Source organism: Cololabis saira, chromosome 5 (genome assembly GCF_033807715.1).
Source record: "Cololabis saira isolate AMF1-May2022 chromosome 5, fColSai1.1, whole genome shotgun sequence".
In the NCBI taxonomy this organism is placed as follows: Eukaryota; Metazoa; Chordata; class Actinopteri; order Beloniformes; family Belonidae; genus Cololabis; species Cololabis saira.
In genome coordinates, this window is record NC_084591.1 from 37,434,549 (window position 1) to 37,453,038 (window position 18,490).

The 18,490-nt window shown below is 40.2% G+C and overlaps 1 protein-coding gene across 11 annotated transcripts in view; it reads right to left on the bottom strand.

The window, feature by feature from the left end:
* Window positions 1–682: 682 nt before the first annotated feature.
* mef2aa (myocyte enhancer factor 2aa) overlaps window positions 683–18,490 on the bottom strand; it is a 72,398-nt gene continuing 54,590 nt past the window's right edge. For 5 of the 11 annotated variants that reach the window (XM_061721903.1, XM_061721902.1, XM_061721901.1 and 2 more), the window contains 7 exons: window positions 17,291–17,513; window positions 15,212–15,271; window positions 8,147–8,331; window positions 6,244–6,267; window positions 4,652–4,781; window positions 4,359–4,482; window positions 683–4,172 (listed from right to left, as the gene is read on the bottom strand). In XM_061721903.1, coding sequence (XP_061577887.1) covers window positions 3,833–4,172; window positions 4,359–4,482; window positions 4,652–4,781; window positions 6,244–6,267; window positions 8,147–8,331; window positions 15,212–15,271; window positions 17,291–17,513 — 1,086 coding nt within the window. In that variant the 3' untranslated portion in view covers window positions 683–3,832. The remainder of the gene's footprint in view (window positions 4,173–4,358; window positions 4,483–4,651; window positions 4,782–6,243; window positions 6,268–8,146; window positions 8,332–15,211; window positions 15,272–17,290; window positions 17,514–18,490) is intronic. The other 6 variants (XM_061721907.1, XM_061721908.1, XM_061721905.1 and 3 more) reach the window with 3 other exon arrangements.

Below are 18,490 nucleotides of genomic sequence, written 5' to 3' on the forward strand. Positions count from 1 at the left end.
TTTTTATTTTGATGTAGCTGAAAATTAAATATATAAACCCCAAGTTGACAAAGGCCACAAGATAATCACAATTACTGAGATGTTGCGTGTGAACAGTATGAACAGTGTACTAGTTGGTAAGTATTTTACTTTACTGCCCCCTTCTGGCAGAACTACGTAAATGCATTTAAGTGCGCTTGGATGAAAATGGGAAAAACCTGCTCTGCATTGTCACTAGATGTCACCTGTGCCTGTAAATAAACCTAAGCTGTCTTTGCCGTTCACTAAACATGTAGGTACTATATAGCGTTACAAGTAAGACATATCGAGTAAGTTAGCAGGTGTTGCCACCAAAGTGAACATTTATTCACTTCTTAATAACCTACAGTAATGCATGCTGAGCTGCTATAAGTAGCTACTGTTAATAATTAGTGAATGTCGTAGTACTTAAGTTCATTCTAACTTTATAGGCACTCAGTGGATCTTTTACATGACAGAATCTTATTTTACTACCATTAAAATGAGCTCCACATCCGTCAAGTTCAAGTATAAGTTACTATGATGCTCAAATGAATCAGTACAACAGTGGGTCAAGTGTTTGAGAAAGGAAGAAATGTCATAATATGCAGCACTTGTTCCGTGTGTTTCTCTGTGATGCTGCACACAGTTCAAGCATTCAAAGATGAGTCGACAGCGAGTTCAGTTTGAGCATACACTGAGGTGTTTAATAAAGTTGACAGTTTCTACTGTTTGGGACTTCACAGGAGAACAAATTCTATGAAAGAGTTGTTTACTTCATTTTATACAGAATAATAGAGATAAACTAAATTACACATTAAAAGCCAATATCTGTACTTTTGTGTACAATACAAATTTTGTACAACATCTAGCATAGTATCTTAATTGTTTAATAAAAAGTTCACTTGAATATTTATTGTATGTTGAAAATAAAATAACACATTCAAGGGAAACAAAATGCAGATTAACTTAAAATCTATTTTGATTTTGAAACAAATAATTTCATAGTTGGCAACAAAGTCCAGCTTGTGCCGCCAAACGGTCTGAGCATTCAAACCGGAAACAGCTTCTTTAGTTAAGTGAGCTATCAACTACAAACACTTACCAAACACGTAGTTCTGTTTATAAAAGCCATGAAGCGAAAGCGGTGTACTCTTGCACAGCAAAGTGAAGAAAGTCCTCGACAGAGGTTCATTGATTTACCCTTTCCTTTCACATTCATCAGTTGTGCACAACTTGGACGTGGACCGAAAGAGCAAAGTGTTCACAGTGCATTCACCACGCATTCTCTTGTGTGAGTCCATTCTGAGAAGAGGCAGGTCTGGTGAGGTTTGAGTGATGGTTTGCATTGTCTGTCTTTAACTGAGAGAAAATAAAGATGGTGCACTTTCTCTTTGGGATAAGGCATTTCCTATCTGTGCATTTCCATAGAGCAACTACAAAAATCCCTGATATGTCATCAAGTGCTAAATATGTGCTCAACTATGAGGTGATGCTGCCTAAACAGGCTGATTTTTTTTCTTTGTGGTCATTTATTATTGCTTTTTTTCCCCTGCTGTGTTGCACTGGATTACAAAATTGATTATTATACATTACTTAAAGTATATATATATGTCCAATATATTTGAACATGAGGAGACTGCTCAGACAAATTAAAGAGCTGTACTATATGAAGCTTGTAGTCCAGTAACTTCCAGCTGTGGCACTTCAGAATAAGAGGCTAACAGTCTGACATTTTTCTTCCTGGTGGATTGTAAATCAAATATTACTTGCAATGACATCATATTCTTAATATATAATGTGAATTGGGGGCTGGAACTGCATAGATCCACGTGGACGTCAATGGAGAACTACCATGAAGCTGATGACGGAGGCGGAGTATGTCATGAACACACACAAGATATGCAATGGCGAATGCAGAGCAATATTTGTCTCGTACAGCAGACTTCTTTCAGAAATGTGTGCCTGTCGGCCGTGAGATTGAAGTCAGTATTGTTGGATTGCATTTTAGCTGCTATGTGATTTGTGTTTGTCATGATGGAGAATAAAGTCACAGCCCCTTTTATTCTCCTCCCCCATAGAGAGTAGCGGCACAGGCTCTGTGCCATTTTACCCCAACGTCTTCATTTCATTTCACTTTTCTGGCCCATGAGGCTCCTACAGAAGTACTCTCACTAAAAGGGCATGGGTATGTGATGTGATTTCTGAAGCCAATTACGGAAACACAAGTATTTTTAGACAGTGACATTTACAACCTCATGTGGGCACAAGAATTATCAGTTTTGTCTTAAGGTCCCCAGCCATTTCAGCCATGCTTATGTCCTCCACTCAAATCCCATTAGCCAATAACAGGATAGTGGAAGGGGCTTTCAGTTGAGCTACATGCAATAACAATAGATTATTCTCCGATGTGGGAATAGGACCTTGGATTTGAATGGTGGCAGTGTATTCAGCACCTGCTGGTTTACAGCAAACACAATGGGTGGCAAGAAACCCCATTTCCCCCTAACCTTGCGATCATATAATGAAAATAGTGGAACTTCATCCTCACAGCATTGCTGTTACATTGTCTTTAGGACACTGAACAATCTCCACTTATAAAGACGAAAACAAATTGACCATCTGAAACTAAAAACACACGGGAGGTCGTGTTGAGAATTTCATTTTTGTAGAATGTGACCGAAACAGAAGATATTGACCAGTGAATTGTCTACTTTTTAAGGGTCCACTCTTGTAAACTCGGCTGTAAACCACAAAAATATACTTTTTTCTTTAAAACGGTGATCATACAGTATATGGACCATGAACTCACATCCTGATAATATATATTAAAGTCGCTATTTACACAACAAAAAGACAATGTTTGGCTCAAATTTTCAATTGTAAAAACAGAACAGCAAATGTTCATGGCTTTAAATATTAATAATTCAAGATCTGACAGAGCAACAGAGCATAATAGAAAATAAAACTATGAAAGACTGGGTGCATTTGACTGAACTGTTATTAAATCATAATAACTGTACAAAACAACACAAAAACCAGCTTTGGCTTAACACAATTACACAATTGTGGACGCAATGACTTTCTCAGCAGTTCTACTCTTGTTTTATATTCCTACTCTTTTAGATTTATAGAATGAACTGTCATCATTATTGCAATAAATTCTGATGCTGTTTTGTTTACACCCCCCCCACCCCACCCCCCACGTTATTGTTTCATGAGTCCACTTGAAACGTTTTAGGTGATTATTTAATGTATTATCAAAGTTCCTTGGTAACAATAAGACCGTGTGCTCTGTGTCTCCTGATTGAAAGGATCGATGCATTAGAAGAGGCCACTTGAGAGAAAAGGTCCTGTGTGGTTACAGCATTGTTTTAAAGATAGCTTTTCCATTAAACGTTGTATTGAGAGTGTCCTCAGCCTGAAAGCAACACACAACTTTCTTTGATTGTTTGCAAATTTGCAAGCACAACAGCAATATAGCAACTACATGTAAGTCTGACTACACCAGTGACTAGATAAATCTACTGCCTAAAGTTTCACAAATCTCTGTGAACACCTTCCTCCTGCCGATGCCATCAGTACCTGATATCACCTGCTTGTGCACATAATTCAGTCCAGCCAACTGATTTTTTTTCTTTTTTTAAATCTTACTGTCTTAGTTTGAGAATTTACCTTAGATATGTCCTGACACGTCTTATAACATTATATCTCAGTCTTACAAATTGAAGTGGAGTTTAATAATAGTATCATAATGGTAGCTCCCCATGTCTAACCCCTCCCTCTCTCTCTCTCTCTCTGACTAGCTGGTGACTGGAGGCTTGGTCAGGGCTCTTTATGTCACCCACGTGTCCATGCGCAAGCGCTTGACCGATGGGCTCTCCCTGTCCTCCGAGCCAGCAGGGGGCCTTCCGAGCCCCAGCGGGGAGTGGAAGTCTGGCCGGTGGTCCTCGCGGTCGCTGCCGTCATACGAGCTACAAGACGAGCTGAGGCTGTCGGCAGGTGAACGTCCCAGAACTTCCTGTCGGCTTGACCTTTGCTGCGGCTGTTGTTGCTGGGGAAAGCCAGATGAGCTGACTCGCTCCCGCGGCGGTGATATGGGCTCGGACTTGATGTTTATGCTCTGGCTGGTGTTGATGGATAGGTTGGAGCCCTGAGGTAGGTGACCTCCACCACTGCAGCGGAGATAATGCAGGTTATTGCGTGTTCAGTACAGAAATGACACTTTTTTTTTAATGTGAATAGCAACAACATGAAAAGCAAGGGGCTACGTAGATGTGTGATTCAGCTGGATACATCACTGAGTGCTGTGGGTGTTGCTTTTATGCGAGTGTGCCTTTGTTTGTAAGTGTATTACTCACACCAAAGAATTAAGAGCTGCCTGGCCTAGTTGATGCTGTTGCCATGCCGACATGGAGCCCAGAGAGAGCCCAGGAGAGTTGAAGCCCTGTAGGGAAGCGATCTCTGCACTGCTCAGGGAGTACTCTGTAAAAACAAAACCAGCCGCAGATGCACACTGAGAACTAACTCGCAGTTCAATTTCTAGACTGTTTGTTACTGAGAAAAGAGCAGGATCTAAAAATATATCCCGTAATGGTCCCAGTCGAGGAGTTTGTTCTGAGTCAGGGTGTGGAGGGAGTAGGTCCAGACTCACCAGGAGGATTGTAGGAGGTGGGCATGCCTGAGTAGACCAGACCCTGTGGGGGTAAGCTGGGGGTGGTAACAGACACAACAGGAGTGGCAAGCGGCTGGGCGGATTGGGAACTGCTTATCCTCTGGGTGTTCTGTAAAACACACACATAAGAGTGGAAAAACATGTACATTGCAAATACACATATAAATTGCAAATACCACATCTGAGAAAAAACTAAACTAGTGGATTATGTCATCATTTAAAAATATATAGTAGTGATTTTTCATCTGCTTTAGTATTTTGATGGCTACAGTACATTTGGATAGATAGCGATAATCCTCCACAAGGGGGCAGTGTAGTTACATGGCACGGCATATTTACAATTTTCTTTAAAATTCAAAACATATTTTATTTTTTTATGAGTCAAAATGTATATATTTAAGACATTTTTTTAGCTAACTTCATAAAGTGGATTTTGACCAAAAAAAAATGGTTTCCTTATTTGGACGTACGCACTAAAAACTAAACTAAAAGAAAACTATACATAATGGCAATAGCAACCTGAGACTAAAAACTATTTAAGTACATCGTACTTAGACATGTACATACAGTAGAAAAACATCTTTATTCAATTTAAGATGGAAACTTGGCAGATGTAGTCAGAATTCAAGTGACTGAACTGAACTGTGCTCAAAGTTTTCTGACTTAGATATTTAAGTAGTTAAGAGCAATTTCGGGCACCTGTAATGGAAAGACCTTTTTCAAAATGTTGCACTGAACAAACTTTCAGGGTGAGACAAGTGATTTTAGTTTTGCGCACACACAACGCCCAACCGAGATGGTGCAAGAGGATAACACAAATGACACATTTTAATTCCCAGAGTGACGCACAGCACAGCTCCAGTGGTTTTTAGTGCAATGACTGGCATGCAGTCAACGCAAACACACCTACACAGCTTAGTGTGGTCATGCAGGAACCTTTGCTGTGAGCTAAAAGTGCATATACACCCTAATAATCAAAAGCAGGCAAGCTGTAGTTTAGAACAATACTACAACAAATCCTCTATGCGTAATGTAACAAACATACGTGCAGCTGCCAGTAGTTGTGTTAGAAGCCGCATTGCATCACGATGTTGATGGCTTCCTAGAATTGTTCCAACACTATCCAGCCAGATGACCTCACCAAACCCAAGTATCTCACAGAATGATTTCATTCATGATGTAACCTCCTCTGCCTTGGTGAAAAATATATACATGTTTTTATGTATTTTTTTAATGCTCTTAAATTGGTAAATATCAATCTGCAAATATAACAGTCTAAAAAGCAATTAAGCTGTTATGTCTTCTCTCTGACACACACACACACGCACACACACGTGCACCCTGACAGTTCTGGTAAGTGTTGACTTGTTGGAAGATAACAATTTCAAGCAGCCGACTTTACAGGTCAAGGCAATTTTCAGAGGCCAAACCCAAAGCATGCAGTGACTAAACTTTTTTTTTTCTCTCATCACTGGCGGTCTCCAGGTTGAGAACTGCTTTTGGTTTAGTGTCTGATTACTGAAAGCAGGTTGACACTTCAGCCATTTGCCCAGGCATCTGCTAAAACTCACCAACTCCATTTCCTCCTCCTCCGACTGCCCTCAACAGAAAAAAAGAAGAGCGTTATAGAAGAACCAGGGTGATGGTAAGTGGTAGGGCTGGGTGATATGGACCAAAATTCATATCTCGATATTTTCTAGCTAAATGGCGATACTCGATATATATCTCGATATTTTTTCTGTGCCTTAATTGGGGTTTCCCCCAAAGCATTATAGCATAGCATCTCTGTTAGCTTCATTTTTTTCTGAGGCAAACCCTTAAAAAAACAGTCAGTTTTAATACAAAGCCTCGTGCCAAATGTCACACAGGTTCCTTTATTAACAGAGGTCTGCACAATATCAAAATGTATAAAACAAATGAATAAAAATAAACTGCCTGCATATATAGAATAAAAATGCTTCTTGAATAAAATAAAACAAATATCCCTTTCCTGCATAACAATTAAATTAAAATACACTGTGCAATTAATACAATGTAGACAGTAACAGGCAGACTTTTCCACTGAGGTTGACAGTTGTGCAAATAACAAAACATTTGTGCAAATCTCGAATAAAACATTCAAGTCAATTTGTCACAAAATAAGCTATATCAAAATTAAAAAAAAAAAAAAAATGTAATTTTTTTTTTTTTTTTTTTTTTTTAAATCGATATAAACGATATGGTCTCGTACCATATCGTGTTTGAAAATATATCAATATATATTAAAATCTCGATATATCGCCCAGCCCTAGTAAGTGGCTAAGGTGGGGGGTATGATAGCTGTCAAGATGTTACAGTAAAAGGGAAAATAATGAATGTAAAACTTCTGATTAGGTCTTTAGTCATCGTAAAACCCCACTGATGTACACAGAAGTACTCAGCGAACGTTCCTGAAGGGAATTTGGCACTGCAAACCGGTTTAAGAATGATACAGGGACAAAGACAAGCAGACTGAATCAAATGCTGAAATAAGCTCACAGTCGTCAGAAACTTCAGATAAAGTTTCCCTCCCGACAAAGACTGCAAAGCACCGTGCGCCCAGACTCTCCACTGGGCTGCGAGGAGGAACGAGGCGCCCATCTTACATCTTTTCTCTGCTGTGGGATATACTGCGACCAGGCCAGGGCTCTTAATACCCACACTCAATCAATAGCGGTAGGAAGACACGACAAGGGCGACAAGATATTATCTGGCTCACACCCTAGGCCCCTGATTAAGTCTTCATCTACACTCTGTCATACTGAGGTGTGATTAATTTAATACCATTATGGCCTAATGACAGGCTGTCTGCAGACCTGCCACAGCCACCGGCCTCCACCGCCTCTGCTGCTCGTAAGGCTCAGACAGGACTGAACCAGCCACTTCCTAGCCTGTTTCAAAGCTCACAAACGCAGCCTGTGCTCCATATACATTCCACAAGCAGACATGGCAACAAACGCTTGTTCAAACATTGTTTCAAGGCTGGATGAGCACAGAAGGAGAACCCTCAGTAACCAGAGGTTTGTTTACAAAACGTACAGGGGGCTGCTATTATCAGTACCATCAGCAACAAACAGTTCTTGAAACTGCTTTTTTGAACGTCGATTTACGGTCATTGAAAAGTCTATGCTCACTTTCAGGTGACGGCACTGTGCCAACTCTTTCTTCAGATTCTGTGCTTAGTCCACACTTTAATAGAAGTGACTACACTGGAACATGCACAAGAGGTCTGTTGCTCATATGAGTTAGTTCCCCTTCGTAAGGGATCTAACTCGTGCATCAAATCACATTGATATGATAACATCAAAGACTTGTGCAGGCAAAGGCCTGCACAACATTCTGCAATGAAAGTCTGGATAAAGACTGATCAAATGGCTGCGTTCTGCCCTGCAGCGGAGACATTTGAACATCCTCCAGCTCCCGATTCTCGTGTGCAGTGGTGTGCTCTGTACTCACCAAAGGGGGCATCATCCCCTTGCTTGATGGCGGGATAACAACCCTCAGGTCTGGCTTGCGGCCTCCCATACCCATGTTCCCTCCAGGGGGTGGCGGAGACTTGGTGGGCATGACTTTACCCAAGCCGTTGCCGCTGGGTGTGCTGAGGAGGCCCGGCGAGCCCCTGGGGTTGACAAAGCCATTCCCTGCAGAGGTACACAACAACAGAAACACATCGTCAAACCATGAACTGTGACTGACAACACTCCCAGTCATCAGGCAAACCTCTCGCACCGTGTTGTTTTCCAGCTTGCCGTAGCACGCAGCGCTAAGTGTTTCCAACCCTCTGGGAAGTTTTAATCGACTCAGATAATTATCCTGCACATTTACAAAAATAAAATGTCCATTTCAAAATTGATGAGCCTTTTATTTTCTATTGTGAATGATTACATCAAAAGCAGTTCTTCGCATCTTGGGATGAGGAGCAGTTCAATGACAAATGTACTGTGACTGCTTAAAATAAACAACGAGGCCATTACAGTTGAATAAGAACAATAAAATGTGATGCTTTCTTTTTAACACTTTTAGCACGACTCCTCTCTTTCCATTCACACCTCGGTGTTCATAGTCATTAGTCATTTCCTTCTTTTTTTCCCTTCAAAAGAACTCCCGCTACACCATACAACCAGCCTACTGACAAATATGGCTGTTATCATCGGGTGTGGACAGATCATTGAAGTTGAGAATGATTTTTCACAGTGTTGCACTGAAGTGTCTGAGGCCAGCCCGAGTAAAGACTTTGGTCTGAGAAAAATTAAATTAAATTTACTGTTCTGAGTAATGAGCCGCCACGTTACTCACAGTATATTTTAAAAATACCACCCAAAAAAGCCTTCAGAATAACATATGGACACTGTTCAGGTTTAGAGGGTTATGTTACATAATGTTTTTCTTTTAAAGAGTTTTAAATGTCACATTTCAAATAACATATGGTGAGAAAATAGCTTTTTTCTTTGTTCAAGACAATATTCAGAAGTCTGAAGTGACTAATAAATCAAAAGTTCCCGTCTTTCCCCAGCTTCCTATTTTTCAGTATTCACTGATCTTCAAAAGCGAGTAGTATGAAAATTACACCAATTTCAAAAGAGGCACACTTCACGGGAGACCCGGCAGCAGTAGTCATGAGGCTGACGCCGTCCCTTAAAACCAGCTGCTGTGAACAGAGCTGTATAAACATGCTGAAAGGGGCGCTGTTGTACCGCATCTCTGTGGTATTTTGACCAAAACCCAACATATATGTTTCACTGAGGCCTGAGGAAACGGTGTCGACTTAAAAAAAAAAGTGGGGATAAATATGTCTCTCTTAAAAAAGAAATGAAAATATAAATAAAAACGTATTTATTCTAAAATAAAACCACAGTGTCAATATTCATCAATGAAATGTCGCCCTGATGTAAACTATAAGCTTTTGCTGATGTCACAACTGCAATCATTTTTTTCTACATGCAGGTTTCATAAAAGCCTTGTTCTTCCTGTTTTTGTCAATCTGCAGCATGTTCTTTTTCAGCTACTACTACTGTATGACTCATGTGCTCGAGGTCTGCAGTGGGATTCAGTAAATTAGACAAATTCTTTCTCATAAAAACAGGACAACAAATCCTTCTAAAAACAACAACAACGCAGTGTTTCTGAAGTGCAAGCGAATTTTAAACTGGATTTGCTTTATTAAAGTGGGAGCAGAAATTACATTTGACACCCAAAATACGTTTTAAATCCCCAAAACAAGGGTAAAAAAAATGATCAATGGTATCTCACACAGCATCGAGAGATCACTAACACTTCAACAAGTTGCTGACTTCTCCATTGTGTTTATAGTAACAAAGTCTGTGCGCAACAAGGAGGCTTTTGCATAGTAACATAATGGAACAATAGTCCGGCTGACCACAGATAAGGAGAGCAACAATTCATGGCCAAATAAACAGTTATGAAGCCTACAATAGTATCTCACAGCTGAATCAACAGTGTGTACAAGCAGCTATCGCCATCAGCTCTGGCTTTGATCACAAGACTTGGCTGCAGCAAGAAAACAGTGTTTACAGAATTAGCAGAGTAAATGTCTAAGGCCCAAAAAATAGCAGGCCTGATTAAAAGGGGCTATGATGTCATCCAGTGGGAATGAGAAATTAGCGAAGATAGGATTACATGTAAAGAAATGGGCTGCGATTGGGCAATTTGGCATATAAAGATCAGGCTGATAGTGAACGGCGACCTGGGATGTGTTACATCAACAGAAGTCTGCCCAAAACACGGAGCTGTTGTTGAGAAAAACTAGACAAGAGCATGACAAATAGACTGTTGTGACAACAGAGATTCTGACTTTCCATCATCCCTGTCATTAGTGGATGATCTGTTCCATCTCCTGAGCCACCACCGCCACTTGTTGTTGTTGTGATTCCTAACATTGCAACTCGTACTGTAAATTACACATGTTCAATCTGTCAAAGGTTAGTGTGCTTTGAATCCCTAACGTTCTATTTATATCACTAAGGGTTACATGTACAAGACACTAATGTAAGGAAGTATAGTGGAGAACGACTCGTTAGTTAGTGACAACTATATTTGTCAAACGCACCTGCATATTTTTCTTTACTCATACAGTTACATTGAAACAACAAAGAAAGTGTTTTTTTTCTCACCGATATAAATATTTTCACACCCCTCGTGCTGCAAAAGTGAAAGACGGATACCAAAACAGGAAAAAAGGACTAAAAGTTGAAATACAGTGCTGAAATAAAGAGGGTCATTCAGAGATGCAATTTCACTGCCTGTGGTCGAGGCTGAAAAAAAAATAAGGTTGTTTTCATCTATTTATCTTTTTTCATAAAGATCAAATGCACAAAGTTATCTTTTTAATTTTCTATGGCACAAAAAACCCAACAAGTTTTCTCTTACAGTAAAACATTCTTAGATTAATATCATGTAGTTGATGGACCAGCGTAAACATTCTTATTGAGCAATGAATCAATGAAAAGGTTTCTTCCAACTTCTCCTTTAGAGCCACAAGGACATGCAGATTTTGTGGTTTTCAAAAAAAAACTTCTATAATGTAGGTTATTTATAAGTATCTCCCTGAAGACGAGTAACAAGCTCTTTGGCTGTAACATGCCTTTGTGTTGTGCCATAATCAGGACAAGTTTTTATAGATTTAATATTTTTTGTATATGACGATAGACTAAATAAATGATAGATGGATTTCTTAATTTGTAACTACTGTTTCAAGCCTCAAGTTCAGCATTTAGCTTCATTGAATCACCAATGACCATATTTGGACACGAAAGTGAAGAATGAACATCTATGAAATAATGGAATAATTTTTTTTTTAGAGGGACAACCAGCAGGCTTATCAGAGGGAGGGAATCAACCTCATAACAGCATAATGACCCACTGGAAAAACTAACTAACCTTCTATTTCAAGACAGAAGCTGATATTTCTAAACCGGAGGTTTCAGGGTGCCAGAGATGCAGTTCAACGCAAATCAAGGCACTTTCTTGAAGTGTAGAGCGGTATAGTGCGTTACATGTGGCTCTCTTTTGGTCGTTGCTGTAATTTGGGAGGAAAACCTGTGAGAATAATACTTACTCATGAGACCATTCTCTCTGACAGTTGTGAATAAACAGAATTTCAGGGTCTGCCCTTCTCATGAAACAGAAAAAAGCACCATCTGTGTACAGTGCGGGAACTGCACTTGCACGAAAACAACCCCAGAGTTACAGTAACAGCAGAGCTCTCTAAATAGCACAGCCTGACGAAAAGGAAATGTATGTCAAATTATTAATAAACAGTTCCTTATTTTTCTTAAAGCCATAACTAACCTTGTGTGTTTAAAGAGTGTGGATCACACTGAACAGCACCATTGTATATATGTGTGTGTTTTTTTTCCCCAAACAACAGAGGGTTATATTATTCCAACAACACAATGCACTTGTGAATGTGACCTAACCACATTCCCTGCTGCTATTTACTGTATTTATTTATTTTTTTAAAAGCAAAAAAAGCAAATGACCAACAAAAGAAAATCCATATTTGTAAACATACACACCAATAAACCAGACGACTGAAAGAACAGTCAACAGTTATCTTCTTTTTACAATTCAAAGTTATGTTTGCAAGCGCTGGGTACTGGTATTTCATTTTCTCTTGTGACACTCACTTAAAACATTACTACGAACCAAAGCAATGGCATTTTCCATTAGTAGTTAACTACCCCGACAATAAAATTCCCCATGCCACACCAAGGAAAACAGAGCTGCCCAGTTACGCTGCTCTGGACACTGAATCCTAATCTGAGCATTTGGAGGATGCAGAGGAGCAAGCCTGATTCACAGCCTCTGCCCAACAAACCACAGAACCCCAAAGATCTGCTTCTTTGGGGCTTCCTGCAGCACGAGCATATCATCCAGGTTGCGTTTCTGAAAAGTAAAGCAGTTTTGGTATAGCGCAAAGACGGCCTGCTCATCATTAGGCAGTTTTGTTTTAATCTTGTGCTTGATGATGCTCCATTGTGTACCTCCCTCGCATGTCCAACAGCATGTTACTGTTGTAGCTGCTATAATACTAAAATAGAGTCAGACTCTTTATTAACATATCCCTGTCCAGTTTGTTTGGATTTCAGTCTACACCAATATACTGGGCAGAAAACAATATGTCACACTGTCCCATGCCATTTCAGCACAGGGCAGAGACACAAAGTTCCGTCGTTATTGAATAATTTAGGCTGGATTATCTCACCTGATTCGCTTTTCTGTGGAATGTGGGCCTAATTACGACTTAAGATGTCTAATGAAGAGGGATTCACATGCATACCAGGAGGGGAATACAGGTCTGAACAAACACTTAAACCACAAAGTTAATTCTGAGCCTGAGATAACTGCCGCATGTTAACTTGGCAGCTTTCAAGCAGGGACGATTCACCTGGCTTTTCTGATGTCTGCCCTCGTTCTATATTCAGAATTCGCTCGCAGATTGGTTGCGCCTGTAAATCCTCTGTGACTGAAACCTGTGCGAGTTGAAAGCTGTTTGGTTTCTATTCATTGTCCTGAATTATTAATATGGTCTGGAAAGGGGCATTACATAAGGCTGTGTGTTTACAACTGAAACATTCAGTTTTCATTTTAAATTCGGGAAAAGAAAACAAGGTGACTTATTGTGCCCAGCATCCCCACGCATGTCGGTTTCTAGCAAAGTAGTACGTTTCTGGACAAATGAGCAGGTTCAGTATCATGGAACTCAATTACAGACACCCAAATAATATACGTCATGCACTGTTGTACTATTGTAACTAAAAGATTAATTTTAGGCCCAATCTTGAATCCCTCACCAATGTTGAATATATTTCTTATGCACATAACCCCCCATGAACAAAACAAAAAACTTTAGACTTCTACAGTTTTTATTCTATTAGTTGATGCCAGAAATACAAATATGCTTTGTAAATGTCTTCTAAAAGCTTGCGATACTTCAATATTGATGAAGGGATATGTGCAACTTGCAGAGGCATTGCATAAGTGAGTGCTTTTCTATTTCTTTGCACCACAACTTTCCCACCAGTCAAGGACAAGACTGTGTGTAACTGTGTGAGTTGTTGTGAGAAGGAACTTACTGTAGTGTACACAGTACAACCTAGTTTAAAATGAGTTTCAAAGATAGGGCTTTTTATTTTTGAAGGTGGTTCAGCTGTTGAGCTATTATCTCGACCAGAGACAAGAACAACAGATGGCTTTTTTTTTTTTCTTTAGAGAAACAACGGAAAGCTGTTTGCCAGCAAATGTTACCGTTGCCAATAGTGATAACTGTGGCGCGGCACATGCACGTGTGTGCAGTTTTGAGATAGGAAATTTATAAAAAAAAAAAAAAAAAAAAAAAAAAAACACCTCACAAAACAAGTCCTGCAATTAAAGCAGCCATCACAGAACCAGCAGTAGATCACAAAGTACAGCGTCTCCTTCCACTTTCACATATCCTTCTGTCAGTGGTGGAGATGAAGATCTGCAGAGGAGGTATCATATGACACATCTTCCATCTGGCCACTTTGAAATGCCTCTGCTGAGGTCATAGCTGCACCTTGTGAAAAATCGGAACTATGTCAGGAATGGTCATCTGACATCAGGCCCAAAGCGGATAGTCCTCCTTGTAGTCTCTGCTGTTCTGCACATTTGGTACAAACAACAGCTGCAGCATGCCTAAACTTTGCCAAAGGCTGACCCCCCCCGGTGTCTCCACTTTAACCGTGGGTACCGCACCCCGACTTAAAACTAACCCAGCACTCTCTCTGAAACGCCGGAACTACGTTGAAGGTGGCAATAATAGTTCCTAACCATGTCTGATCAAATAACCTTTTCAGCTGATTTCGATCAGTGCGATTGAACATCGTACCACTTGGTTAACGGCATGCTTCATTTCACCAGAAATAATGTTTGAAGGACAACAAGCTGAAAGATAAGGAACGAGTTAAACTCCACCTGCCCCCACTACTCACCCAGTACATTTATGCCATGACAGCCTCTGGAGTCATTGTGTACTGAGGACTTAGCGGGACGACATGGCCTGAATACCTACAGGGTTATGCAGGTCCACGAATCTTACTGACCCCTCTGCAACCTTATAAGGGCTGCCAGAGTAGTGGGGGAAAACAGATGCACCTGTCAATAGAGCGATGGGAGAACTACATGGAGGTGACAAGTTTAAAAGGAAGTGCTGCAAGTATCTCTCCGTCGTTGTCAGTGGGATAGCTAATTGACCCACTTTGGTTACACTTTAAGTACAAAAACCACACTGGCTAAATGAACACTGCTGAGCCATTAGCCGTCTCTGAAACATGTATTCAAAAACACATTTCATAAATCTCCTCTGTTAAAGGGGACACCTCTGTTCCCATTTAATGCAACAAAAATATAGTGGGACCAGTCTGCTTGTAGTGAACATGGAGCGTTCACAAACAGATCTGCGACTATCCAGCTCGTGTGCTAAGCAGGAGGTCTATTGGGCAGAGCTACAGAGAGCTAATGAATCTCTCCGGGAGGACTTACCCGCTGGGCTGGAGCCCGCACCACTTGGCACTGAAAGGTCTGTGGTATCCAGCATGTCACCTAATGAGATGCACAGAGTGATATGATTAACCATCTGCATCCTTCTGCAAGCTAGCAGAGCATGTGATGGAGATGCCAGACCAGACAAGAAAATGTCAAGCGGCCTTATCTTTACAGCAGTGCTCTCATGGTGGGGGAAATTTCTAAATGTATGATTAAAGAGGGCAGCGTCAGAATGTTGTTTGTGTTCAGCGGTTATAGAGACGGACTAGTTGTAGTCCTCCGCAATGAGGATGCACCTTCAGCAGGCAGTTATTTATAGAAGGCTCGAGTTCTTCTAAGCCTCTGAATCGTCTGCCAACTTCAGAAATTTGCTCAGATAAAAGAACACTCAACAATCCTGAGCTACATGAACCTAATCATCATTTAATAGCTTTTGAAACGTGCTGATCTGATTTAAATTGCAACAAAAAAAAAGAAAAGAAAGGAAAACAACAGAATCCCACTGGCAAACAACAAGAGTAGTTATTTTGAAGAACAACCATGCAGTGAACCCTCCCGTGTGAGTGGGTAGGTGCCAGTCAGTTTTGATGTGTGGTTAAATGTGAGTGAGGTATTTCACACATTGCGCTGTGTACTTTGGTCATATGCAATGCGACCAAATCGTGTGCGTAGCCTATACACTGACAAGCGCTAGTGCATCTGACATCATTTTTCCACAACGCTGATACAGTGAAAGGTGTGATGATGAGTATTCAAGAGGGTGTGAAAAAACATATCAAGCAAACACCAGCCAAATGGTGTTGGTGTGACGGAACTTGACATTAGGTCTCATATATCTGGTGAACCTTTGAGCCAAGATTGCAGGCCCTTTTTTGAAGTATAGACAATCACAAGAGGTATTGCAAGACATTCAATGAGAAGACTAAAATCAAACCTCTTTCCATATGCTAAGTATGAGGGAAGAGCCAAAAGCCAGTCTGAGCGGCTACACATAAATCTCCACAAACTAACACACCGTGTCTCCTTCATGGCACAAACTGAAATTGAGGACCCACAGAGGACATGAGGGAACCGTGTTTGTGCTTTCCCCATGTTTTCAGTGTTCACGCTAAGCTCAACAACTTATGAGAGTTGTATTATTCCTTTATTTTATTCCAACTCTGAGCAGTGGTGGACAGTAACGGAGTAAATTTACTTGAGTACTGTACTTAAGTACATATCCAGAGGATTTGTACTTTACTTGAGTATTAGATTTCTTTGGTACTTATTACTCTTACTTGAATACATTTCCAAGACAAATATTTTTACTTTTACTCGAGTACATTTCTAGGAAGGCTGAAAAGTACTCGTTACTTTCAGGTCTGCTCTTTTTTCTTCTTCCCTAAAATCCTATTGGACACAAGCTGTTTTGTCAAAGGAGGAGACCTATCACAGTGCACGCTCTCCACTGGGATGTACGTAAAGCGGAAATACGTCAAGCCTCCCCCTGAGGGGGATCCAGACTTAGTTGGATGGTGCAGGTTCATTTGGTTTCAGTTCATGATTGTTAATAAACTCTGCATCATCTGCTGTCCTCTTATGATCCCATTCATTTGATTTGTTTTTGGTGTTTCTGCAGGTTTTATATAACATTGTGGTTCTAAAAGCAGCACATTGGTGCAGCTGGTTTCAAAGAGTTAATTCTCAGAAACAAGAGTTAAAAGATCCTTAAATTAATTTAGAAAAAATATAGTAATTTACTGATGTGGAAAATAAGAAATGTACTCTTACTCTTACTTTTACTTAAAGTAAATTTAAAAGCATTTACTTTTGGATACTTAAGTACCTTTAAAAGCAAGTACTTTTCTACTCTTACTCGAGTAATATTTTGACTGAGCTACTTTTACTTGTAACAGAGTAAATTTTGACCAGTAGTATTTGTACTCTTACTCAAGTACTGGGGTCGAGTACTCTGTCCACCTCTGACTCTGAGTGAGTGAGAATGTAAAGACATTTTTTTTAAAGTATCGCACATGAACCACCATCTCCAGTTTATCTGGAACATTGGACATTTTGACAGGATTTTTGTCCACCAACCTGCGCTGCTTGCACCGGTGGGCCTCTGAGAACCTCCACCTGAGCCAACATTCCTGTGCAGAGAGGCCTGTGGAGGCGACAGCATCCCACTCTCGCTCAGAGAGCCCGCGGCTGCTGCCAGGGCCTGGCTGCCCAGACTCCCCCCCGCCTGGTACATGACATTAGGATTGGATACCGGCACTGCCACATGCATGGAGAAGTTCTGCTGAGGCAAAGCTGTGGGCTGGAGGAAAGAGACAAACACACAAATATTTACACACAGAACACTCAGAATCCAAGGTTTGATGAGACGGATTGGTCAGTAGCACTCATGGCATCATTAACAGAGAGATCCTCTTGAGAATGATGTAACAGTTCAAAATATTTCCAAACAGAGAACACAACATAACTGTAGAAATAGGATTGTTTTTTTTCAAAGCATAATATATTGATATAAAAGTATACATTTTGACTATTTGACACCCCTCCTCCCTCATAGAAGTTTATTATTAACAACATACAGTGAACAGAATGCACATAAACCATGAGTCGTACATAGCATACACAAAATATACACACAAAAAAAACAAAAACATGCATACAGGTGATCATTTTGGCACTGCAACAGTCAGCACTTAAGACATACTTTTGCCCTTTAAAAACATCATGCTGCAATTTGTTTCCCAGAATGTGGTGGTGGTGGTGGGGATTTACAGCTAGAAGGATCACGACTCATTTGCATCTGCCTCCAAAGTGCTGACTGTGCAAAGCAGTAAGTTAAAAACAACAGGTGGCAGTGAGAGCGTTTTGCCACAGAATCATCCAGTGAGCCAGTCAGCGTTGTCAATAGTTTGTTAATGGCAAAAGTGATGCTCTTTATGTCAAGAAAAAAAAACACAAAAAAACATCCGCTTAGTAAGCACATATTCTTCCACAAACCTTAAAATTGGCACGCATGATAAGTTTATAAAAGACCAGTGCGCTACGTGATGAAGGAGAAGGAAGATGCTACACTATCTTGCCTCGTTATTAGGTTCTAAAAATACTGTGATTTGAAAATATATCTTTATTGCAGACAAAGATTTCCAATAAGGTGTTACATTATCAAGGAAGTGTGAATCAAGAACATTGTAAAGTGTTAATTTTTTAACTATGTGGTGAAAAAACAGTGTTAAAAAAACACACACACACACACCCTAAACGAAAGAATCTGCAGCTCTT